At 42.3% G+C, this 27,071-nt stretch overlaps 1 protein-coding gene across 8 annotated transcripts in view; it reads left to right on the top strand.

Annotated features, from left to right (window-relative positions):
• RAPGEF4 (Rap guanine nucleotide exchange factor 4) overlaps window positions 1-27,071 on the top strand; it is a 239,326-nt gene that overhangs the window by 146,245 nt on the left and 66,010 nt on the right. For all 8 annotated transcript variants that reach the window (XM_069982933.1, XM_069982935.1, XM_069982937.1 and 5 more), the window contains 8 exons: window positions 9,434-9,555; window positions 17,479-17,662; window positions 18,981-19,065; window positions 19,179-19,239; window positions 21,589-21,665; window positions 22,242-22,388; window positions 24,864-24,979; window positions 26,109-26,197. In XM_069982933.1, the coding sequence (XP_069839034.1) occupies window positions 9,434-9,555; window positions 17,479-17,662; window positions 18,981-19,065; window positions 19,179-19,239; window positions 21,589-21,665; window positions 22,242-22,388; window positions 24,864-24,979; window positions 26,109-26,197 (881 nt within the window). The remainder of the gene's footprint in view (window positions 1-9,433; window positions 9,556-17,478; window positions 17,663-18,980; window positions 19,066-19,178; window positions 19,240-21,588; window positions 21,666-22,241; window positions 22,389-24,863; window positions 24,980-26,108; window positions 26,198-27,071) is intronic.

The raw sequence follows: 27,071 nt of genomic DNA on the forward strand, positions 1-27,071 counted from the left end.
TTTACTGTTTGTGAACATAGCCTTAAGCATATCTGTAATAGTAGAAACTCTGGCAATATGGCTGCCACAATAATAATGGACAAAAAAATACAATAATATATAGAACTTACAAAAAATAGAAACCAATTAGAAAGAAAGAACATGTCACTATCTGGCTTCCAGGTAATACATACCCTGGCTGTACAAAATAGCCGGATGCCCCGCGCTGCAGAGAGAGACGGCGATAAGAGCCCTCTCTGCATCTTCTTAACGGCGGCATGACGGGTATACCAGTCATGCGTTGTTAAGGAGTTAAAGTAGAAACACCTTTCTAACAGAGCTTCGTATGCTTTCGTAAGATTTCAGAAAGTTAGATTGATTTATAAATTACTTCTATTTAAAAATCTCCTGTCTCCCATTATTTATCAGCTGCTGTATGTCCTGCAGGAAGTGGTGTATTCTTTCCTGTCTGAGAGTGCTCTCTGCTTCCACCTCTGTCCATGTCAGGAACTGTCCAGAGCAGTAGCAAATTCCCTGTATATATATATATATATATATATATATATATGTGTATATATTTTCAATGATGTTTCCCCATTACCTATCTGCATAATGGTTGATGAGTGCCTGCGTGATTGGCGTCCAACCACTGATCATACATTACGTGAAAGTATTTGCAAACCGATTTTTCATTCCTTCAGTCACCTCTTTAATGTTCCTTTGAGATGCGTCGTCCATAAATATTTAGCAGACCATCAGTCACGTATCTACGTCAGGCTTTATGGAGAAGTTAATGAGCAAAATGCGGACAACAAAAAAGAAATATAAACCATACAAACAAAAAATGTCAATATAGATGCTAATTCGGAGAACGTGCCCGGATCATAACCACATGAAGAAAGATGGCTGCTCTCCAAGGATCTTACAGTATCCTGCGAAAGCCCTTTGTTATTTCCTACACTGAGTAACATTCTGTTTGAGTTATTGGAGGAATAAGTTCTACCTCACTAGTCCTGAGAAACATTTGCAGCAAAACGAATCATTTGTACTTGGGGCCTCTCCGAACCGGCGTTAACATAAAATATTGAAATATTCTTTCCCCTTGCCAGTTCTCATTTGTCTTCATGGTTGCTTACACAACGCATCCTGGCAGCTGTGTTCTTTTACTCAGTCTTCAATTATCGAAAATTTGCCCCGGCTTAAAACCCACATAATGCTCAATTGCAAGTGTACACGTGCATGTTGCAGGCGAGTATTAGAAGATTTCTGGAGACATCTTAATCGGAATGTACATGCAGAGGCCCATCATTCTCTTATTCAGAGAAAAATTTAGATCAAGTCCGTTTTAAAAGGGAAAAGACAGCAAAACTATAATTCCTGGTGTTTATGTGCATGGTCAATGTGTTTCATTGCTTACTTGTGACTAGTGTTGAGCAGACTTGCCTAACTGTTTGGGTTTGGCAATGTTCTCTGAACCCGGACGCTCAGCATTTAAATCCCAGAAGTTGGATGCCCCCCTGGAGCCACCAAGAGTCAAATGCAGAGCATCTGAGTTCAGAGAACATTGCCGAACCCATACATTTGTCTCCTGGTGGCTGCAGAAGTTGGATGCCACCCTAGGGCTGCCAGGAAAATATGGATACATCCTATGGCCTATGGCTGTATCCGTGTTTCCAGGACACCCTTTTGCCGCATCCAACTTCTAGAGCCACCAAGAGTGAAATGCCGAGCATCTGGGCTCAGAGAACATTGTGTCCTTCCTCGACAATGTCCAACACAAAAGAGACACGCACTTCCTCTACCCATGATACTTCCTTCTTCAGCGAATCTAAGGTGGGCTGTGAGTGGGTGAAGAGTGCAGTAGAAGAAGTAAAGAGAGAGAGATGATAGGAGAAAAGAAGAAAAGATTCCCATAGGTTTACAGATTCATGTGACACACAAATAAACAATAACCTTTTACACACTTCAGCCGTGCAATACATCTACAATAGCGACATCTACTGGCGAAACTTTATCACTTCTCATCACCACTTGTGTACAATAAGTACAGGCTTTTTTACGAAGGGTGTAACCAATAGCAACACCCGGGGTGGGACCCCACAATACTCTTCTCTGTTATACCATGAGGTAATACTGGAAAAGGTGCACTGTACAGGCTGGCACCACATGGTAAATTCTTACAGGACACAAATCTCACTCTCTCATCTGTGAATGGGAATTGGAAATCTGTGCTACACAATCAGCCTCATTCAGATTCTCAGAAGAGATTTTCAATAGTGTGAATTCACCCTAAAGTTGAGTAATTAAGATCATTGAGCGCTTACCCACAAACAACCTAGGTGAATGCATGGAGCTGTTTAATTTTTAAGTATCTGGCAGGAACCGTATTTGTAATGAGCTCTTAATGAGCCTTTGCACTTTTCTATGTCCCTTTGGAGACAAGCTCAAAATAAGCCAAGGTTGTGAATGGATTAGGCCACCGTGAAAGCAGGATATTGTTCTGGAATTTATGAGCTTCATTCTGAAATCCAGAAAGGAGGATCCTGCCAGATGATATGGAGAATGCTCCAGATAATGTGGCCAGCGATACAGTGCATTCATAGGTTACCGAAACCTGAAAACCTTGACAAAATTGACTCACTTGGCTCATATTGATGTCATAAACTTGGGTGACCTCCTCAGACTTCCCAATATCTGCAACAGATTAGAGCTACAGTACTGTCAAGAATGAGTCCTTGTCTGAAAGATGAAAGACGGTTGCCCTTTTTTTGTATGCGCCCAATGTAATAGTACGTTTCTGGTGCAATGGGAGCAGGCAGCATACCCCTGTGATACCAGCCTGATGGCTATGTAAGGATTAAAGAAGTATTCTCTAGAGCTGAGCGCCGTAGGCTCTATATATGTTTTCCCAGAATCCCTAGGGCTGCATCCAGCTTCTTCCGCCACCAATATTCAAATGCCAAATGATCAGACTCGAGCATGCTTGAGTTGCGCTCATCTTTAGTTATCACCAAGACAAGGGATAGCTAGATAATTGCAGGGGCCCTTCTCAATCTCAAGAATGGGAGCCAACTCGCCCATTAGAATGTGTACTGCTGTTCTATTCATTCTCTCTGGGAGATGACAGAAATAGCTGAACACTGTGCTCAGCCGTTTCCATGCCTCCCATAGAGAATGAATGGAACGAACATGTGTGACCCACTGCTCAATTCTACTGGGAGACTTGGTTCCCTTTTTTTAAGAACTTTTTTTGGTCAGATCCCTTTCCCCTATGATCATGTAGTTATCCCCTTTTCTTTGTATATAGCTGTATCCATGTTTTGCGGTACACTCTAGGGCGGCATACAACTTATCCAGTCCCCGGGAGTTAACCCTTTAAGGACATGGCCCATTTTCGTTTTTACGTTTTCGGTTTTTCCTCCTTGTGTTTAAAAGGTCATAGCACTTGCATTTTTCCACCTAGAAACCCACATGACCCCTTATTTCTTGCGTCACTAATTGTACTTTGCAATTACAGACTGAATTTTTGCATAAAGTGCACTGCGAAACCAGAAAAAAATTCAAAGTGTGGTGAAATTGAAAAAAAAAACGCATTTCTTTTATTTGGGGGAAATGTGTTTTTACGCCATTCGCCCTGGGGTAAAACTGACTTGTTATGCATGTTCCTCAAGTCGTTACGATTAAAACGATATATAACATGTATAACTTATATTGTATCTGATGGCCGGTAAAAAATTCAAACCGTTGTTAACCAATATACATTCCTTAAAATCGCTCCATTCCCAGGCTTATAGCGCTTTTATCCTTTGGTCTATGGGGCTGTACGAGGTGTCATTTTTTGCGCCATGATGTGATCTTTCTATCGGTACCTTGATTGCGCATATACGACTTTTTGATCGCTTTTTATTACATTTTTTCTGGATTTGATGCGACCAAAAATGCGCAATTTTGCACTTTGGGATTTTTTTTGCGCTGACGCCGTTTACCGTACGAGATCAGGAATGTGATTAATTAATAGTTCGGGCGATTACGCACGCGGCGATACCAAACATGTTTATTTATTTATTTATTTGTTTACTTTTATTTAAAACCTGGGAAAAGGGGGGTGATTCAGACTTTTATTAGGGGAGGGGGATTTTTACTATTAACAACACGTTTTTTTTTTTTTTTTACACATATACTAGAAGCCCCCCTGGGGGACTTCTAGTATATACACTTTGATCTCTCATAGAGATCTCTGCAGCATAGATATGCTGCAGAGATCCATGAGATCGGCACTCGTTTGCTTTCGGCTGCTGCAGCCGGAAACAAACGAGTGCCGAGCCGAGGACGGCGCCATCTTGGACGCGTCCCCGGCCGGCATCAGTAACGGAGATCGCTCCTCCGGGACAAGGTCCCGGAGGAGCGATCTCCCCCACTAGACACCAGGGAAACGTTGCCTCCGGTAATCGGAGGCAGCTGTCAACTTTGACAGCTGCCTCCGATTAGCTAATTAGCGGGCACGGCGATCGGACCGTGCCCGCTAATAGCAGCGGTCCCGGGCTACTCGCGGCACCCGGGATCGCGGCACTTCAAAGCGGGGCCGCCGCGCGGCCCCGCTTTGAAGTGCTAATGAGGACATAGGACGTACCGGTACGTCCTATGTCCTTAAGAGGTTAAAGGGGTTGTCCAGCGAAAATCTTTTTCTTTAAAATCAACTGGTGTCAGAAAGTTATATAGATTTGTAATTTACTTCTATTAAAAATTCTCAAGTCTTCCCATACTTATCAGCTACTATATGTCAAGCAGGAAATGTTTTATTTTCAGTCTGACACAGTGCTCTCTGCTGACATCTCTGGCCGAGACAGGAACTGTCCAGAGCAGGAGAGGTTTTCTATGGGGATTCATAGAAAACCGAGACAAAGTTCCTGTCTCAACCAGAGATGTCAGCAGAGAGCACTGTGTCCGACTGAAAATAAAACATTTCCTGTATGACATATAGTAACTAATAAGTATGGGAAGACTTGAGATTTTTTAATAGAAGTAAATTACAAATCTATATAAGTTTCTGATATCAGTTGATTTGAAAGAAAAAGATTTTTGCTGGACAACCCCTTTAATGCTGAGTGGTGTTTGTGTTCAGGCAAATTTTTGGCTCACTATTCATTATATAACAATTTTGTAGTGCTTTACAGAGAACCACATTGGTCCCTGTGTCTATTGGGGTTCCTAATTTATCTTCACTTTTTTTATTTGCCTTTGGGACTGATTAGTGTTATTATACCGTTATATTACCATTTTTATATTCTCCAAGACAACAACCCCTTCTCCAAATAGGTTAAATACTGAGTGTTCAGGTTCGGACAAACATTGCCGAACCTTTAACTTTTGGCAAGTTGGCTCAACACTAATGACTAGAGATGAGCGAACCGGGTTCGGGTTCGAGTCCATCCGAACCCGAACGTTCGGCATTTGATTAGCGGTGGCTGCTGAACTTGGATAAAGCTCTAAGGTTGTCTGGAAAACATGGATACAGCCAATGACTATATCCATGATTTCCACATAGCCTTAGGGCTTTATCCAACTTCAGCAGCCACCCCTAATCAAATGCCGAACGATCGGGTTCGGATGGACGCGAGCATACTCGAGGTTCGCTCATCTCTACTAATGACCATTCTTATATCATGTCAAACAATAAATAGGATAAAGCAAAATAATAAAAACTTAAATTACGTTTATGATCATATTTCAGCTATTATACAGAATAACAAAAATCCTAGCTGTACATTTTGATCTCATTTTAAACATTTCCTTAGAATAAATGAAGGTTCTCATTACTGGGAAGCTCAGCATCCTACTGTGAGATGTCCATTCGGTATTCTTTTGATCCAAGGTCTTACCACCTTGTTATTATGGGGTGTGCCGAATCATATTAATGGTTAATTATTACTGCTCATACAGTTTAGAAGATCCACGGTGGGACTACATGACTACATTGATGAACTTTTCACCCCCTTCGCATCAATAAAAATCCTTGTATGAACTTATACCTCCAATTATAAGCAACTTTCCATCAGTCAAAAGTGAAGATAAGAAACTTTGTAATATATCTTACTGACACGTCTGTTTCTCCACTTATCCTCTCCTCCTTCATCAGGGAGTAATCAGTGCAGGGGACACATTATCGGAAGGAGACTATAATTCTCCGTACTCTCAATCCTGATCATTCTACAATTGTTCATCTTATGGCCTTTGGAAAGTATTGATTCTCTCCACCACGACAAAGTATATTGGCCCAGATTTACTAATACTCTTTATCAATTAGACTAGACAGTCTGAAAATGCTCCATATTTATCATAGACACTGTCGAGTGCATCCTTAGTTTTGTCTAGTCACACTTTAGACCATCTACTCCAAAATGTTATGCCACAGTTTTGGTCCGTGAGCACCTCTTCCCCACAAAGCCACACCCACCTTCCGGTAAGCCACACCTCTTATTGAGCGAGGCGCAAAGGAGTCTTAAACTCAGAACAAATGTTGCACAAGCCATGTAAACTAGGTTTTTGGCAATTTGCAATAGCATTATGGCCCCACTGTCTATGTAGTTCCACCTACAGGCAGATGCCTTCAGTTGCCTCATACAGCCAACCAGAAGCCTAATCTTCTACAGCAACTATTGTGGTGAACACCCCCGGTGTGGAGGCAGTACAGCCGGTCACTTGCCAGATGGTTAGGCGTGACACCAGTTCTATGGTGGTTGGCTGAGATATAGCAGTGCCCAGTGATGTTATGTTGTGACGCTAGTGCGGGTTGAGCACACAGATTATGGTCGCACACCTGCTTTTATTTTAAAGGGCCAGCTATACCTTGTTCCCCTATGGACAGTGTCCTGCAAGGTTGTTGCAGGGTCCCTTGGGTACTTATCACGGTGGTCCGGAGTGGAGTAGTGACCCACCCGGTCTATTGGCACTGCCACCCACAGAAAGGGGAGTGTGTGTGTACTGTGTCGGTGATTGATGAGGAATCACAGAGTCTGCTTATCACATACAAAATCTTATTAACTCTGAAGATACTTGAGGTAGGCAGTAGATCATACAGCTTTGCCTTGATATAATTCTTTACACTTGATAAGACACTTAGGACTTTAGGATCCAGATCTGTATTGAGAGTAGAAAGAGTGGTAGAGTCGTGTTGACTGAGCTGCGTGCTGAGAAGTAGAAGAAAGTATCAGAAGAGTAGAGAGGAGGATGTTGAGAGAGTCCCAACCCAAGTAGTACTGTGCTGTGCAGGGATGTTGGAGGTAGAAATAGAAGAATACTTGAGAAGAGAGAATACTAGTGCCTGTGTTTTGACTCTTTGGTCTTTGCACCACCTATTGCCCACCAGCGTCGAGTGACTCATCCTAGAGAGTGACACAAGCCCCAGACCTTGTTACCTGGAATGAGCGGATTTCTGAGGGTTCCCTGCTTACACCCGCACTTCGAGATAGAGTTCATAGGCTTCTAGCAACTTTGCTCTATCCAGATCAGTTTCTTTACTTTCTTTATGGATAGTGTCCTGCACTGTGTCTCTCCTTGTCCATGGCGTGGGTTGAGATGATCCCTGACTTGTCCTCTTTAGTGAATGTTTAACACTGCAGATTGTTGTGTGGAGTTACTTGAGAAGAAACTGTAGGTTGCATCCTGTCTCTATAGAGTCTAACGACAAAAGACACTACACTTCCTCTACCCATGTGACTTCCTTCCTACAGCCCCTGTAAGGTGTGCTGTGAGTGGGTGAGGAGTGCATAAGTGAGAAGTAAAGAGAGAGATGATAGGTGAGAAAAGGAAAGAACTCTAATTGGCATACAGATCCATGTGACACACAAACAAACAATAACCCCTTAAGTACTACAGCAATAACTGAATATACACACTTGTAATAACAACTGCTAGTGGCAAAACTCTGGTACTACTACATCACCACTTACACTCAAAAAGTACAGGCTTTCCCAAAGGGTGTAACTAATAGCAACACTCATGGTGGGATACCAAACATGATATGAAACACTGATGTCTACAGAGTTTGGCTGCTAACTAGAGATGGGCGAACTTATACGAATTTGTACGAGCCCGAACGCTCGGCATTTGAATCCCGCAGTGTGGAGAAGATAGATGCAGCCCTATCTACTGATAACCTGAGTCATGTTGTGAAGGACTGTAGCTTAGCTACTTATAAGTCACACTAGAGCAGGGGTCTCAAATTCGCGGCCCACGGGCCAACTGCGGCCCTCGAGACACTAGTTTGTGGCCCCCATCTCAATGGTAACTTTACTGTAAGTGCGGCCCTGTGTCACTGACAGTGGCGGATTATAATGTGGGCGGTTTGGGCGGCGGCCCGAGGCTCCGGGGGGGGGGCCATGCCACCGCCCACATTATTAGTTTGCAGCACGTCACTTTCGGGGCCCAGCGGGCCCCTGAGTTAGGTGCTGCTGTGGTGTGCGCTGTCCCTGGAGTCCAGATGTCGTCTGCCCCGCTCTTGCGAGCCAGATACGGCTCTTTTGATGGCTGCATCTGGCTCGCAGATTGCCCCGCTGCTGCCAGCAGCTGCTGTCTGCCTGACCTACTGGCCGCCTGTAGCGCCTGGACGTGCTCCTCCTATCCAATCAGCGGAGACCGGGAGCGCGGTGCGCTGCGGCGGGCCGTGATGCACGCATCCAATCAACGCGTGCGCTACGGCCCGCCGCAGCGCACCACGCTCCCGGTCTCCGCTGATTGGAGGAGCACGTCTGGGCCCTACGGGCGGCCAGTAGGTGAGGCGGACAGCAGCGGTGACTATCTCGGAGGAGGTGAGGAGGAAGGGGGGGGGGGAGAAACATGGGGATGGAGGAGAGAAACGGGAGAAAAGCATGGGGGAGAGAAGAATGGGGATGGGGGAGAGAAGCATGGGGGAGAAACGGGGGGAGAGACAGGGAGAGAAGCATGGGGGAGAGAAACATGGGGATGGGGGCGAAACAGGGGAGAGAAGCAGGGGGGAGAGAAACAGGGGCATGGGGGAGAGAAACATGGGGATTGGGGAGAAACGGGAAAGAAGCATGGGGATGGGGGGAGAAGCAGGGGGGAGAAACATGGTGATGGGGGAGAAAAACAGCGGAGAAAAGCATGGGGGAGAGAAACCATTTGATGACATTGGAATGTTTTTGTAAGAGCTTTTCTTGTGGAAACCCTGATGCGGCCCAGCCTCACCCAGACTCTACCTCCAGCGGCCCCCGGGTAAATTGAGTTTGAGACCCCTGCACTAGAGTGACTAGAGTGCTTTGTTTTTATGCTAACCAATAGAACTGTAGGGATGTCATTAAGGTATAAAACATGTTAAATAGTGTTAAAAAAATCAATTCAAGGGATGTTTTACACCTAGGTACGGTATTGTATTGTATTGTTTTGTTGTATTGCATTGTTATATTTTTTATGTTAATATTTTAAATGTCTCTAACAGGCAGTGCTGTGTAGGAACTGAACTGGTGGACTGGTTGATGCAGCAGAGCTCATGTGTTCACTCCCGGACACAAGCAGTGGGCATGTGGCAGGTGCTGCTGGAGGAAGGAGTCCTCAACCACGGTGAGGATGTTACTAGTGAATAGTTGCCAATTTGTTAACAGAGCATGTGTATCAGCCAATGACAACACTTTTTTATAATTTTATGTGGTTTAGAAGTTCAGTACTTCTTTACTGTTCATTTCTGATTCTATATATATAATTATATTTATTGTTAAACTTTGATGATCTGTTATGACATGCTTGTTCAGTGTCTGCACGGATCATTCTGGAAGTGATTCCCTAGGGCAAGGGTGAGGAAGCTTTTTCCTGTTCGTTTGGGCATTTACATATCACCTGGGGCCAAGCAAAGTATTGTGATAACCACTGCCCCCATGATGCCCCTAGTATTGTAGTTAATCCCCCATGATGCCCCTAGTATTGTAGTTAATCCCCCCATGATGCCCTAGTATTGTAGTTAATCCCCCATGATGTCACTAGTATTGTAGTTAATCCCCCATGATGCCCTAGTATTGTAGTTAATCCCCCATGATGCACCTAGTATTGTAGTTAATCCCCTATGATGCCCCTAGTATTGTAGTTAATCTTCCATAAAGCCCCTAGTATTGTAGTTAATCCCCCATGATGCACCTAGTATTGTAGTTAATCCCCCATGATGCCCCTAGTATTGTAGTTAATCTTCCATAAAGTCCCTAGTATTGTAGTTAATCCCCCATGATGCCCCTAGTATTGTAGTTAATCCCCCATGATGCACCTAGTATTGTAGTTAATCCCCCATGATGCCCCTAGTATTGTAGTTAATCTTCCATAAAGTCCCTAGTATTGTAGTTAATCCCCCATGATGCCCCTAGTATTGTAGTTAATCCCCCCCATGATGCCCTAGTATTGTAGTTAATCCCCCCCATGATGCCCTAGTATTGTAGTTAATCCCCTATGATGCCCTAGTATTGTAGTTAATCCCCCCCATGATGCCCTAGTATTGTAGTTAATCCCCCATGATGCCCCTAGTATTGTAGTTAATCCAATGTAGAAAGAGATTTTCCACAGCTCCTTAGGATAGTGCGAATTCTTTATTGGTACATATACGGTGAAATTAAAAACTGGTTAAAATCACGCCGACGCGTTGCGGAGGCAGCCCTCCTTAATCATGGCAATGTAACTACTATACAAATAAAATATGCAAAACAAGAGTCCGTGGAGCCTCAGTTACGAGTCTCAAAACACGGGATAGCCAGATATCTCTAGCCTGTTGCCAACGGGGTGCCTCCATGATGGGGAGAGCACCACACCACCCTGATAAATAACCCCTTAAGTCCCACTCGGTTGCGAGTATTGGAACATAGACAGGGAAACAACAGGGTGGCCCCTTTTGTCAATGTCTAACTCAAGGTGCGAGTATTGCGATCATGACAAGGGCTTGCAAAGGCAGGCTTCCACCCACAGACAGCCGTTTCGGGGTTTTTGCCCCTCGTCAGTGTGGGGTAGGATTCTGGCTAGTTGGGGCAATGAAAAATCAACCAACAAAACACAGTAATCACTGAACTCAAGGAGAACAGCGAAAAAAATTCCAATGAAGTACTCAATCAAGAGTCTCCACTGATGCCCCCAAAAATTTAAATATGCAAAACAAGAGTCCGTGGAGCCTCAGTTACGAGTCTCAAAACACGGGATAGCCAGATATCTCTAGCCTGTTGCCAACGGGGTGCCTCCATGATGGGGAGAGCACCACACCACCCTGATAAATAACCCCTTAAGTCCCACTCGGTTGCGAGTATTGGAACATAGACAGGGAAACAACAGGGTGGCCCCTTTTGTCAATGTCTAACTCAAGGTGCGAGTATTGCGATCATGACAAGGGCTTGCAAAGGCAGGCTTCCACCCACAGACAGCCGTTTCGGGGTTTTTGCCCCTCGTCAGTGTGGGGTAGGATTCTGGCTAGTTGGGGCAATGAAAAATCAACCAACAAAACACAGTAATCACTGAACTCAAGGAGAACAGCGAAAAAAATTCCAATGAAGTACTCAATCAAGAGTCTCCACTGATGCCCCCAAAAATTTTTGGGGGCATCAGTGGAGACTCTTGATTGAGTACTTCATTGGAATTTTTTTCGCTGTTCTCCTTGAGTTCAGTGATTACTGTGTTTTGTTACTATACAAATAAGCCTTATATAATGTGTAGGATGTACCAAATACCACTGACTCCACCCCCACAAAGGTGGGAGGGAGAGGGAAAGGGAGGGGGAAGGGGAAAGGAAGGAGAAAGGGGGAGGAAGGGGGAGGGGGAGGGGGGGGGAGGGAAAGGAGAGGGGAGGGAAGGGGAAGAAAGGAGTGGAAAGGGGGGGGGGGGGGGGAGGAACGTCCCACAGATCAACAACGGAAAAGTAGCTGCATAATAATTAATCAATATTCAGTGATATATATATGGTATACTGTGTGATAACAAAAGCAGGTATATGGTAATCCGTTGTGATACATTGTTGGAAGATAACCGAAATGACAGAGAATGAAAATGGCAAAAAAAAAAAAAAAAATTCCTTGAGGAATCTGTCTAGAGGTGAAAGATCTGCTCTTAAGGATTTGATGTCCAACCCCTACCTTGTCATACGCCCATCTGACAAGGGGGGGGTCAGTGGTTGTCCTGGACAGGGACCTCTACGTACGTGAGGTTCTCACCATTCTTGGCGACACCTCCACGTATAGGCCCCTCTCCTCAGACCCCACGGACACAGTCAGGACAAAACTACAAGGCATCCTGGATACAGGCCAGGAGGGGGGTTTTCTGACCACTAAACAATGTAAACACATGTTGCCCCCCTTCCCTAAAATTCCTGTGTTTCATGCTCTACCCAAAACTCATAAGGGAGTATTTCCTCCACCCTTTCGCCCTATAGTTTCGGGCATTGGCTCCCTTTTGGAACCCCTATGCACTTGGCTTGATACTTTGTTACAGCCTTTGGCCACACGCAGCATAGGCTTTATTCGTGACAGCAAGAGCCTCCTCTCTGCTTTGGATAAATTGCCACCCATACGGGATGCCACTTGGCTATCCTGTGATGTGGTGGCACTTTACCCCTCTTTGCCACATGACCTGTCCATTACAGCATTATCCTACCACCTGCACAAATATGGGAATTACAGCAATCCTTTTTGTATGTTTATTTTGGAAGTCACACATTTTTTATTATCCAACAACTTTTTTCAGTTTGGAGATGCTTATTTCTTGCAGGTCAGGGGCTGCCCCATGGGGGCTGCTTTCTCACCGTCCCTTGCCAACATCTACATGGCATACTGGGAGGAGGTCGTCCTGTACAATACACACAACCCATACCGAGGTTTTATCCTTTGGTATGGGAGGTACATCGACGACCTCCTCCTGGTATGGGCGGGCGACGCTGAGAGAGCCAAGGATTTCGTTAATTACATTAATGGCAACACATTGAACCTCAAATTTATTTTTCAATACGAGATCCACTCTATTCCTTTTTTAGATGTTCTATTGTCCTGGGAGGGAGACAAAATCACAAGTACATTATACAGGAAACCTTCTGCTGGCAACGGCATACTCCACGCCCATAGTAGTCACCCGAAACATGTTACCAAAAATCTCCCCATCGGGGAATTCATAAGAACAATACGCAATTGCACCACTCAGCAAGCTTATTTGGCTAGTGCCATGCAACTCACTGAGAGACTACGTAACCGAGGCTATAATGACCATACCATCAATCGGGCACGCAACATCGCCGAGAGCCATGACCGCACATATCATCTCACGGATAGAAAAGATAACAAACACAAAATTGAACACACTACGAATGGCATAGTCCCACTCATTTTTTCCACCCCATTCAGTCCCCAGTTTAAGGACATACAGACTATCATAACTAAATATATTCCTATCTTGTATCAAGATACCCTGTGTGAACAAGCACTTACAGGGGGGGTTAAATGTGTGGCCAAGAAGGGTCAAACTCTGGGCAACATCCTGTCACCATCCACACTTAAAACTGAACATCTAGCAAGGACCAACAAGAACTGGCTCAACATGACTGGCTTTTTTAGATGTGCTGCCCCCAGATGTCCAATGTGCACATTTTCACTTAAAACCCATTCTTTCTTGTCACACATTACGGGAAACTCTTATACCATCAAGAGTTTCATCAATTGTTCTAGCACACACGTGATATACCTTGCGGAATGTTCATCTTGCCTCGTCCAATATGTAGGGTCCACTATCAGGAAACTGAAGGTCCGTTTCTCTGAGCACATGCGTGACATCCGTTCCACAACGGCACCATGGGGGACAAAATCTATGTCTGGTTTGTCCAGACATTTTCATCAATGCCACATGGGTGACACTAGCACGCTCAAAATAATAGCTATAGAAAAAGTGAATAAACCCCCTAGAGGTGGGGACTGGGCCAAGCTCCTCAGAAAACGGGAAGCATATTGGATCCTAAACTTGGCCACACGTTTTCCCCAGGGCATGAACCTAAAAACGGATCTCTTCTACATTTTTTGATAATACTTTTTGATAATAATAATGAATATGTGTTTTTTTTTTTTTTTTTGGGAAGGGAAAAGAACAGAAGGAAAAAAAAAAAAAAAAAAAAATTTTTTTTTTTTTTTTGAAAGGAATTTTTTTTTTTTTTTTTTTTTTTTTTTTTTTTTTGCCATTTTCATTCTCTGTCATTTCGGTTATCTTCCAACAATGTATCACAACGGATTACCATATACCTGCTTTTGTTATCACACAGTATACCATATATATATCACTGAATATTGATTAATTATTATGCAGCTACTTTTCCGTTGTTGATCTGTGGGACGTTCCTCCCCCCCCCCCCCCCCCCTTTCCACTCCTTTCTTCCCCTTCCCTCCCCTCTCCTTTCCCTCCCCCCCCCCTCCCCCTCCCCCTTCCTCCCCCCTTCCCCCTTCCCCCTCCCCCACCCCTTTCTCCTTCCTTTCCCCTTCCCCCTCCCTTTCCCTCTCCCTCCCACCTTTGTGGGGGTGGAGTCAGTGGTATTTGGTACATCCTACACATTATATAAGGCTTATTTGTATAGTAGTTACATTGCCATGATTAAGGAGGGCTGCCTCCGCAACGCGTCGGCGTGATTTTAACCAGTTTTTAATTTCACCGTATATGTACCAATAAAGAATTCGCACTATCCTAAGGAGCTGTGGAAAATCTCTTTCTACGTTGGATTTGCCGATACGGGACACGGCCCGCATATATTTCCACGTGCTCCACTCCAAACCCGGAGACTCGTGTACCTGCATGCGCCATTAATTATCTGGGGTGAGCTGATCTACATATATATATTGTAGTTAATCCCCCATGATGCCCCTAGTATTGTAGTTAATCCCCCATGATGGCTCTATTATTGTAGTTAATCCCCCATGATGCCCTAGTATTGTAGCTAAGCCCCTATAATGCCCTTAGTATTGTAGTTAATCCCCCATGATGCACCTAGTATTGTAGTTAATCCCCCATGATGCCCCTAGTATTGTAGTTAATCTTCCATAAAGCCCCTAGTATTGTAGTTAATCCCCCATGATGCCCCTAGTATTGTGATAACCACTGCCCCCATGATGCCCCTAGTATTGTAGTTAATCCCCCCCATGATGCCCTAGTATTGTAGTTAATCCCCCATGATGCCCTAGTATTGTAGTTAATCCCCCCATGATGCCCTAGTATTGTAGTTAATCCCCCATGATGGCTCTATTATTGTAGTTAATCCCCCATGATGCCCTAGTATTGTAGTTAATCCCCCATGATGCCCCTAGTATTGTAGTTAATCCCCCATGATGCCCCTAGTATTGTAGTTAATCCCCCATGATGGCTCTATTATTGTAGTTAATCCCCCATGGTGCCCCTAGTATTGTAGCTAAGCCCCTATAATGCCCTTAGTATTGTAGTTAATCCCCCATGTTGCCCCTAGTATTGTAGTTAATCCCCCATGATGCCCCTAGTATTGTAATTAATCCCCCATGATGCCCCTAGTATTGTAATTAATCCCCATGATGCTCCAAGTGACTGTATCCTGCTGCTCCATTCACTTGGGAGAAAAGCTGCCTCTGATTTTGTGATCACTGGGGGTCCTAGTGGTCAATCCCCCACCGATCAGCTTGTCATCACCTATCCAGCAGAGAGGTGATCATTTTTAATCCTGGGATAGCCCATTTAACTGGCACTTAGCAATGCTACCATTACCATTTCTCACCCAAGATAAACACCAGCTGTACCCTATAGATCTGCCAAAGTAGCCATACCCTGGGGTATTTTTCCCATCACAAACAATAGAATCAGTAATTCTATATAGAATGTCTATATGACAAATAATAAAAAAAAATTAACAGTTATTTCCCTTTAAATAAACTGTAGGAATGTTGCTCATTAATATCCCCCTGTATTATTTATCATTATACACACTAAGCCTCTTGGGCATCTGAGCTTAGTCTTATATGTATGGCAGCATACAATAGGCCTCTGTCTCATTTTACATAATTTTACTGAATGTGGCAGAACTGGGCCTCATTACGGCCATGAGCCCTATGGTAGCAATCACCGCTCCTCTTTTCTAGTCACTTAGACTCTTGTCTCCTCCTGGCTAAGTTGTTTTTTATTTTATTTTATTTTTTTTTTTATTTGGATTTTTAACACTAATAAACAAAATATTTACAAAGCATAAGAGAAATAGAAGAAAAAGAAGAAGTGCAATAGAGAGATAGTGACAAGGCACTTATATAATCCGTGATCACAGTAGATCATGTCGTCTTGTAATTTTCCTAGCTAGGTACACACACCGCATTTTTTTTGGCCGTCTGATGGACGTTTTTGGAAGTCTGTGATTTTGAGGCCAGATAACCTCCATTATTTTGAAATGGCACCCATGATTTCAAAATAACGGACGTTATTTGGCCTCAAAATCACAGACGTCCAGAAAGCCGGCCAAAAAAAGGTGGTGTGTGAACCTAGCCATACACTTAGGCTGTGTTATCAGTTACATATTTAGGGGTCTGAGGATCACAGTAGGGGCTACGTCTTAATGCTGTTCATTATACTTCATTATGTAGCTCGGCTTTATGAAATCTGGAAATCATAGCGTTAAAAGGTGAACTCATTAGGATAAAAACATGTAGGCTTGCAGTGAACAACAGATTGTTAGTAAAGCCCTTCAGCATGGAGATTTTATTAGATTATGCTCTTAACTGTTATATTTGCAGATCCCTCCGTTCAGAAGGAACATTGCTCGCCGCGCTTCACTGCTCTCCTCCAGATATATATATGGCCGTGCTTTGCCCTCTGGTGGCTGCACGAGTTATACAGCACTCATGAGATGTATAGGACTGTAAATGCATATTAAATATCTGTTTTGGGTTTTTTTTTTTTTTTTTTTTTAAATAATGAAAGTCAGTGGAAAAACTGATCAAAAAGCATCTACACAGATGCCTCCATGTTTTCTTCCATCCGGTTTTTGAAAAAAATGATGATGATGAGGATAATTAAAACAAGTTGAGCCCAATGATAAACTGTAGATAATATAATCAATTAGAGATCCAAGAGGTCTGCTCCCTAAAGACCTATGTTTTCCACCAAGTTTGGCTTCCTCAGGGGACTCCCTCATCCAATTTGCCATTAACTGTAAATGTTGTAGATTTTCTGTTTAGAAACACTGCAGCATGTCTGCAACATGTCGCCTTACCCTGGTACAAAATTATTTGCTGGTTATTTACTTAACAACTTGTAGATGATTGAATGACCGAAACGCTGATCTGCAGATTACTCTGCAAATACTTTGTGAGCATTCAAAATACACTGAGCAGCTGTACCTCTGCATGATGATATATGATTACGGCGGCTAAATATTACAATATAACATAAAATTACTGTGTATATTTTATTGCGGCTTACTGATTTCCTAAATCAAATACCTACAGATAAATGTAAATCACGTGAATGCATTCTCTTATCTTCCCACAGTTGACCAGGAATACTACTTCCAGGATAAATACTTGTTTTATCGGTTTCTTGACGATGAGCATGACGATGTGCCTATGCCAACCGATGAGGAGAAACGGGAGAGTGAGGAAGACCTCCAGGACACCCTTCTTCTCTTGTCCCAAACAGGACCCGATGCACACATGAGAATGATTCTCAGAAAACCGTAATTTGATTTCATACTTCATAATATTTTTTATATGTTTATATATAAAAACATATATATATACAGTAGGGCCTTGGATTACGAGCATAATTTGTCCCAGGACAGTGCTTGTAATCCAAATCCACTCTTAAACCAAAGCAAAGTTTCCCATAAGAAATCACTGAAATGCAGACAATTGGTTTCACACCCCCAAAATAATGATTTTATATTCTGAATAACATGTAAAAGAGATGAAACAAACATTTAGAAACAGCTGAATATGTGATATTATAAATTACTGTACAGTATAGCAATCAGCATGTGGAGTATAATGTCCAGTAAGTGCAGAAACCTGAAAACAGCAGCAGTTTGTAGATACTGGATGGAACTGCAGATCCCCATAATGGAGAGGATGGGAAACACAACGACTGACAGAGACTGCAGGGTGCATGAAGGAATAAGCAGGACAGATGTGGGCACAGTATAGCAGCATTCTCTGTCTGGGGAGAAAGGGGTTACAGCTATGAAGAGATTACCTCCACAGTCCTGTCCCCTGATGCAAGCCTAAGCCTGAAGTGGATCTGCTATGATTTGGAAGGTGAGGGAGACTTCCTGGGTCAGAGTACAGGGCTGTAGACCTCACTATGCAGACCATGCCCCTCCCACACTCACGCTCCCACCCAGTACAGGGAGCTCTTAAACCAAAGCAATGCTCTTAAATCAAGTCACAATTTTGAAAAACTGTGAGCTCTTAAACTAAAACGCTCTTAATCCAAGTTACTCTTATACCAAGGTACCACTGTGTATATATATATATATATATATATATATATATATATATATGTATATATATAGCATATTTTATGTGTTAGACTTTGTTGTGTTACCTTTTTGATTTCGAACTTAGTATGCTTAGTATTGTATAGTTCTAAAAAAACCTAAGTCTAACCTGTTGATATGCCCCAATTGTCCATATATCTCTTAACTTCATGCTCGGCACCGCTCCGGTGCATTTTGTCGTTTGCTCCACGGCTCAGTAAGACTGTTAGGAGCACTGCTCCGCACCCATATTGCGATTTGGCCTGCCCTATGGCGCTATTGGGGCGGGCAGTGCTCCCTACGGTGCCCCAGTGCTCCTAGCGGTCGTACCAGACTATGGAGCAAACAACCAAATGCACTGGAACGGTGCAGAGTATGAAGGTAAGAGACATACTTTCATCCTCCACATCTACTGCACAATAGGGGTCTATCAGCAGGTTAGATTCATCTAACCTGCTGATAGTTCCCCTTTAAAGAGTCTGCTTTAAAGTTTGTATATGTTTGTGTTTCCAATTTTCAGGCCTGGCCAGCGGACGGTTGATGACCTAGAAATTATATTTGAAGAACTCATTCACATTAAAGCCTTATCTCATCTCTCCACCACGGTGGGTCGCCTTGAGAGTTTCCTTCTCTTAGTTATGTGTGGTCTGGTCTGTGGCTGCTCTCGAGAGAAATAACCCTGGACATAGATTTATTACTGTTGTGTTCTCTCTTCAAGGTTAAAAGGGAACTGGCCGGATTTTTAATCTTTGAATCTCACCCAAAGGCGGGAACAGTGCGTAAGTGGAATTCTACCAACATCTGTAATAGAGAGCTGCGGCTCCTGTAGACCATGAGAGGCTTATAGGAAGAAATACAGGAAAAACCAAACTCTATTGTTACAGACTGATGTTAGATACTAAATTAACCTAAATTATTAATATTAAGTAATTATTATCAGCATTTTAATATGACATAACATACAAAATAAAGTGAAAAAGACCTGATATCTATACTTACAAGGACGAGTAAAAGTTGTGTCCTAAAACGTATACCAAGTATTCTCTAAACTAACAGGCTCTAGGTCACAGAACAGCCGGTCTCTGAAAAGATCATCCCAGATGGTACTGCAGTACTGCAGTACCGGACGGATGATCTTTCATGCCGCAAAATTCTTATGCGGGCGCATCTGAGCACACTATGAACCGCTCGCTTCATAGTGAGCACTGACAGGGCTTTCACCGGCTGCTATTCACTCCTGGCCAAAGTGTAAACTATGTGCCCGGATACCATAGAAAGCAAGGCAACATATGTTCTTGTACAAGGTAGGGCCGTTGTTGCCAATTGCAACAACGGCTGTACTTTTACTAAAACATACGTTGTGTGAACATAGCCTAAAGTGTTACTGTCATTACAAAAACTGTTGATCTGTCTGGGTCTCAGTGAGATAGATGGAAGAAGACCCGACCATTCTTTGCTCTGAGTTACAAAAAAGTTAGAAAAAAGAGTCAGACTCTTTTTTTCTAACTCAGAGAGTGGATGCGCTGCAGTGTGTCTTCTCCCCACTCCTTCTCCTGATCGGTACAGGTTTGAACACTCAGACCTGGACCGATCAAAAGTTTTGTGCATGTCTTTATGACATGTCAAAACTTTTTTGTAACAACAATGACACTTTAATGCCATGTGCACACATTTCCGGCTCATTCAGGCAAATGTTTTCTTTTGGGGGCTAGAGCTCCTCATAGATGAGATGTTCCTTGAAATGTAGTTTATGCCAAACTGTAAGTATATGTGGCACAAATTTGGTTGGAAAAAAGGTTCCTGGTGTTTAAAGGGGTTATCCAGAGTTAGGAAAACAGGGCCATGTTCTTCCAGAGACAACCTGACTCTTCTCTCCAGTTCACATGAGGTTTGCAATTAAGCTCCATTCACTTCAATAGAACTGAGTTGCGGAACCCCACCCAAACTGGAGACAAGAGTGGTCTCTGGAAGAAAGTGGCCATGTTTTTCTAACGCTGGATAAGCCCTTTAATTTTTCAATCTGTAACAATTACAAAAATAAGAAAAAAATTGGGGGAGAACTTAGGGAAATTCTGACATTGAATTCAACAGAATCACAATAACATATCTGAATTTTGTTAAAAATATGGTTACGCTTTAAGAATGAGCACCCCGGAAGAATGGGAACATCTTTTCAGTAAGAAGTAAAGAAACATTTCTTGTTAAGAGGGTTAAACCTAATGGTGGCCAAAGCAGAGGAAATGCAGTGTTAGGCTATGTTCAGACCTCGTAAGAGACCGGCCGTCACGGAACGGCCGGTCTGTGAAAAGATCATCCCGGATGGTACTGCAGTAACGGCTGGATGATCTTTTGGGCCGCAGAGTTCTGATGCGGGCGCATCCGTGCACGTCCGCATCAGAACTCCCCACAGCACACAATAGCGCAAGCGGCTGGAGACGCATGCTCTATTGTGTGAACTGACAGGGTTTTCTGCGGCTGCTATTTACTGAATTGCGGCCACAGAAAACTGACATGTCAGTTTTCTATGGCGCCGCTAGGGGTTCTGGCCAGAGTGTATGCTATGGGGGACATGTATCAAGCGGCGTATTTTATTTTTTGTCGGAAAATGGCGATTTGCAAATACTTTATTCGCAAATGGCCGCTTTGCGAATAAAATATTTGCAAATCGGCACTTTCCACCGGGTACGCCGGGCGGGAAGGAGGTGTGGAGGGGACGGAACGGGGGGCGTGGACTCTGAGTCCGCGCGATTCATGTTTAGTTTCGCCCAAAAATACGCAGGAAACCTACTCCAGCGCTCAGCTGGAGTAGGTTAAATCTCCGTAGTGCCGGAGCTGCGGGGCGCAGAAAACGTCGGACTTAATAAATGTCCCCCTAAGTGTATACACTCTGGCCAGGATTCCCTCAGGCTGTAGCACAACGGCCGTGATTTCCGCGGCATTTACGTAGTGGGAACATAGCCTTACATGGTAGCCTTTCGGGTGAATAGCGACCATATACAATGTGGTGACAATGTGGAGTCCAGAGGAGGAGAGGGGGTCTCACTTATATGCACTAACAGGACATATGGAAAATGGTTGTCATGGCAAAGTATGTTAGAACTGCAAACTGTTGTGTTTTCTATTTGCAGTGTTTAATCAAGGAGAAGAGGGGACGTCCTGGTACATCATCTTAAAAGGATCAGTAAATGTGGTCATCTATGGGAAGGTATTACACTTATCTACTGCATATACTATCATGATGTCTTACGACTGTATTACGGCGGTCCTCCAGAGGGAAACAGAATAATGCTTAAACCAACTGGTGTCAGAAAGTTATAAAGATTGAAAAACCTTAAAGGGGTAGTCTGGTGCCTGCAAAAAGTGGTGTATTTTTTCCAGTCTGACACAGTGCTCTCTGCTGCCACCTCTGCCCATGGCAGGAACTGTCCAGAGCAGCAACAAATCCCCATATAAAATCTTTCCTACAGTTGCTGATCTGGACAGTGGTGGCAGCAGAGAGCTTTTTTTTTTAAATAGAAGTAATTTACATATCTGTATAACTTTTTGCCACCAGTTGTTTTAAATACAATTTTATGGTGCGTTCACACCTACAGGATCTGCAGCTGATTTTCTGCAGCAGATTTCATTTAAGTAACTGAACACAGCATCAAATCTGCTGCAGATCTGCTGCAGATCCTGTAGGTGTGAACAGAGTGTGAACAGAGTATCCCTTTAATAATAGTTATAGTTATTCAGATTTACTTTTGATCAGTATTCATGGTTCCTTCTTATCCATTTACAGGGTGTGGTTTGTACCTTACATGAAGGAGATGACTTTGGGAAGTTGGCATTAGTAAATGATGCTCCCCGAGCGGCCTCCATTGTCCTGCGAGAAGACAACTGCCACTTCCTCAGGGTGGACAAAGAGGACTTCAACAGAATCCTGCGTGTGAGTTTTAACATGGACATGTCTTCTGTATTGTGTTACAGTTTGGGCTGACCAAAGGATCCTCTGCTACCCTGGTGAGCCAATCCAACCAGAGTATAACTAGTAAGTTATTCATTTAAAACAACATACTCTGGGCTTTGGAGTCCAGTGGGCTGTCCTACTCGCTTTGACAGCTTTCTTTATACTGTCAGTCCCACTGGACTCCTAAGTGCAAAATAAGTGTTTTAAATGAATACATTTATATATATATATATATATATATATATATATATATATATATATATATATATATATCTCAATCTGCTCAGCTCCTTTGACTCCACAACATGATGACCTGCATTGAACTGTGTTTTCAATGTGACACAGTAGCTTTTAAAAAGCCATATATGTAAAATCCTAAAATCCTGTTTCTATATAGATTAGCCTTTATGGAAATTTTACTTAGCACATGAACAAGTTGTATACGCTGGTCCACCATTGTACGTCACATAGAGCTTATGACATGTAGCAAAATTATATAAAATGGCAAACATGTGCGTTTCTACGCCTGTACATATTGATATACCTGCTTAGCTCTGTGCAATGTAATATGGTGGCCAGGACAATAAGTACATATAAATATTACCGCTCTAAATCCCATACACAACTCATACTGCTATGTACTAAATACTGTTATATACTATACATACAGTATACTTCCTTCCACCATATAACCAATACATTCAGTTTACTGTACACACAAATAATGCTGCTGTATAGATGCCACAGCTGGTGCACTACACTATTAATGTAGGTTGCCATAGGGTATACTATTCTATTTATATATCATCACCCTTCTAATACACCTTACATAAATAGCATAGACACGTTATATTAATGGTGTAGCACAGCATGGGAGTTCATTTGCCATCTGCTGCCTCCATGCTGTGCAAGCAAAAATGTAAATTTACAATACTGACAAATATAAAAATCTCAAATAACAGAAAAATACAATACTAAACTATCTATATTCTGAGATTAGATAAAAGTATGATTATAAAATCATTGCCCATATACTCATCTGTACACATATTATACATACACCACACATATACATAAATATGGGTTCTCCTATAATCCGGGCCAGAATATGGTATTATACAGTATAATAATAATAATATAATATGGTATTATACAGTGGAATAATAATAATAATAGGCATTATAAAGTAGTATAATAATATAATATGGTATTATACAGTGGTATAATAAAAATAATAATAATAATATATGGTATTATACAGTAGTAATAATAATATAAAATGGTATAATATATTAGGAGAATACATTATTGGTAAGAATTACATCCTCAGCCTATATTCTCCTCGATCCTCTGTTGGAGCAGTGTTCCTATACCTGTTCCACATGAAAGTATGAGTTTTCTGTAGCTTTTGCCGTTGAAGAAGACCAAAGGCAACTTAAATATTTAAACAGTCAATGAATTTTGTAGTATAAGAACAACATCCACTCACTAATATGGGATTTTACTGGTTCAGTAATCAGCTGGGTCATATATAGTATGTATATACTATATATATATATATATATATATATATATATATATATATATATATATATATATATATAGAGAGAGAGAGAGAGAGAGATATAAATATGTCATGGAGTGGAAGAAAAGACCAGCAAATGAAGTAGGTGGTCTCCTCTTTGCAGATCACATACAAGTAGGGTTATATTTAAGGATCATTAGGCTGCACCATTTCCCTACATTGGATAAATGTCTCGGCTGGTAAAGTGAATTGAATATTTAAGGGAGGTTGAATTGTGTACATAACTAGAAAGATGGTCTGTATAAACGATTAAAGAATGACTGACACAGACGTGTCAAAACTTTTCATTGTTGCAGTGCTGAGTTCTGCGCCATTTGCCAGATATTATCAGCTCGCTATAGCCCAAAGCTGTGCGCTCCTGGCTCTCTGCTCCATCCCACTTGTTACAGGAGACAGGCTCTATAGACTGTATAGCTCTGCTTCCCTGGGTGAGGCCTAGCTACTACTCTAGTCAGGGGTGGATTAACTTTACCATAGGCCCCAGGCTGTTCACCAAGCCTGGGCCCCCCACCCCACTGTAACTATGGCAGCACTAGCATGGTGTTTATAGTACAAGATAGATGATATCATGATGCCTTGATTTGCGCAAAATTGCGTTAAAAAAATCAGCGATTTTTTTTTACAAATCATGGTAGAAATGTAGCCAGGAGACAGTATACCACTGAAAGTATAATTCTTTTTGGGTGGCCATGGGCCCCCCCAGGAGCTCAGGGCCCCAGGCTACCGCCCAAAAAGGACCTATTATAATCCACTACTGACTCTAGTACATTAACTGTATGGAGAACTACAATGGTCCAGGTCTCTGCTGATTCTTTTGTCTAAAAAGAAGATTTTAACAAATATATTCTCTGTGATTACTTTCCTTTCAGGATGTTGAGGCTAATACAGTGAGATTGAAGGAACATGATCAGGATGTCTTGGTGTTGGAGAAGATCCCATCTGGCCAACAAGTGTCGGCCCAAGCAAACACACAATCACCATATAAGTATGTTCTATACCACTATGTACTATACATGCTGGATATTCCAAATTATTCATTTAAAGGGGTTACCCATGGCTCCCATTGAATAAGGGCCTGTGTCCCTGAAATTTACATGTGGTCCATTCAGTTACTTAATACAGTACACACATTTTCCAATGGTATAAACTGTGCTTAGGGAACAAACATGATGGATCAGACGAGAAATCCGCTGCGGATCCCTGCCCCGTAATGTCTATGGGCCGGCATACTTGCAGCGGGATGTCAACCCAGTATGTGAGGAGACCGCCCAGTTAACCCCCCCCCCTGCCGGACAGAGCTTATACATTACCTGCTACACGATCTGGCTTGCTTCGGGGGTTCGCCACTAAATGTCCCGCAGCCAATTAGTGTGCTGCCCCGCCGCACACTAATTATGTATTATAATATGACATAAACTTCATATAAATTGGTGCTCTACCTCTGGGAATAGCATTGGGAATCCCATAATCCTGGTTAGACAGTGACTGGAGTGATGGTCACACGAGTGTATGGATAACTACTTTAAACAGGCCTTGGGTTTCCTCATAGGTGTCAGTCCCAGAAGAGTCAGTATACCATAGGTTATTTTACTATGATGTATACCTGCTCTGCCATGTTAAACATACAGACTACTAGGATGGGTTGTAAACTGCTGGAAAACTTGCAATAGCCAATAGCTGCTCCTAGTGAGAGTACTTCATATACTATCAGATATATTTGGAACATGCTGTGAATTCTATTCTCTAATATACTAATCGTATGTCATATTTGGTATCATTGGTGAGCGAAACATTCAGAAGTTGGCAACACCTCGGGCCTGAAAGCCACATGAAGTTAACATTAAAACCATTTGACAATGAGTATATATATATATATATATATAAATATATTTTTTTTTTTCCCCTCAGAATACAAAATTCCCATTTTTGCCATTTTATATACTTATATTGCATTTTTGTTAGTAAAATCTTCACGAGAACTCCTAGTGTTTCTTGTTCCATAAATCACAAATAGAATTGATTCTGTTTTCATTCTTTTTTCATGACAATGGTATAGAACACATACATCCATCCTTCCAATAGCAGTAAAGAAAGCTGTTCTCTGTCATTTCTAGGTACACGGTGATGTCTGGGAATCCAGAGAAAATTCTGGAACATTTTTTAGAAACGATGCGACTGGAGCCTAGCATGAATGAATCAATAGGTAAATTATTATTATTATAATTATTATTATTACTTATTTATAAAGCGCCCTTAATTCCAGAGCACTATAAAAGCGATAGAGGTAACAAACAGGAACAATACAAGATCAAAACACATAACATGAAGACAAATGGCAGACTGATACATGGGGAAGAGGACCCTGCTTGCGAGTGCTTATAATCTATATATATATGTTAACTCGCCACATAAAAAGATGGCTCCGATGTGTGGTATGAAATAATTTACAGTCATCACTTATCACCCGTTTACAATGTTTGTGGATTTATTTATTTATTTTTTGCCACGACTTACTTAAACAGATCATCTCATCTCTTAAAGTCATTCCCCATTCACAGTATAGAGGATAAGAAGCTGAACATCAGGGGTCACACTTCTGGGCCCCCCATCAATTCTGAGAACTGAGCAAAATTGTATCCCCAAATGAATAGAGCACCATGCACATGCTTCATCCATTCTGGAAGTACCACTTTATGTGGATGTTTGCTCATTCACTTAGGCTAGGTTCACACTGCGTTTTCAGCATCCGTTTAACGCATCCGTTTTTTGAAAAAAACGCATAAAAAACGGATCGCAAAAAACGGATTCATTTGTGTGCATCTGTTTTTCCATTGACTTCCATTATAAAAAAAAACGGATCCGTTTTTTTTGACGGACCAAAACGGACAAAAAAACGTTGCTGACCTTATTTTTCTGGACGTTAAAAAAAAACGGATCCGTTAAACGGATGCTGAAAACGCAGTGTGAACCTAGCCTTACTAGTCCAATAATTCTGTATTGTGCATCATTGTATTACTGCTGTGGCCAGTGAATATTATTGCTGCACCATAGTCCAATGGGGACCGTTATGGTTATTT

The sequence above is a fragment of the Dendropsophus ebraccatus genome, chromosome 9 (assembly GCF_027789765.1).
Source record: "Dendropsophus ebraccatus isolate aDenEbr1 chromosome 9, aDenEbr1.pat, whole genome shotgun sequence".
Lineage (NCBI taxonomy): Eukaryota > Metazoa > Chordata > Amphibia > Anura > Hylidae > Dendropsophus > Dendropsophus ebraccatus.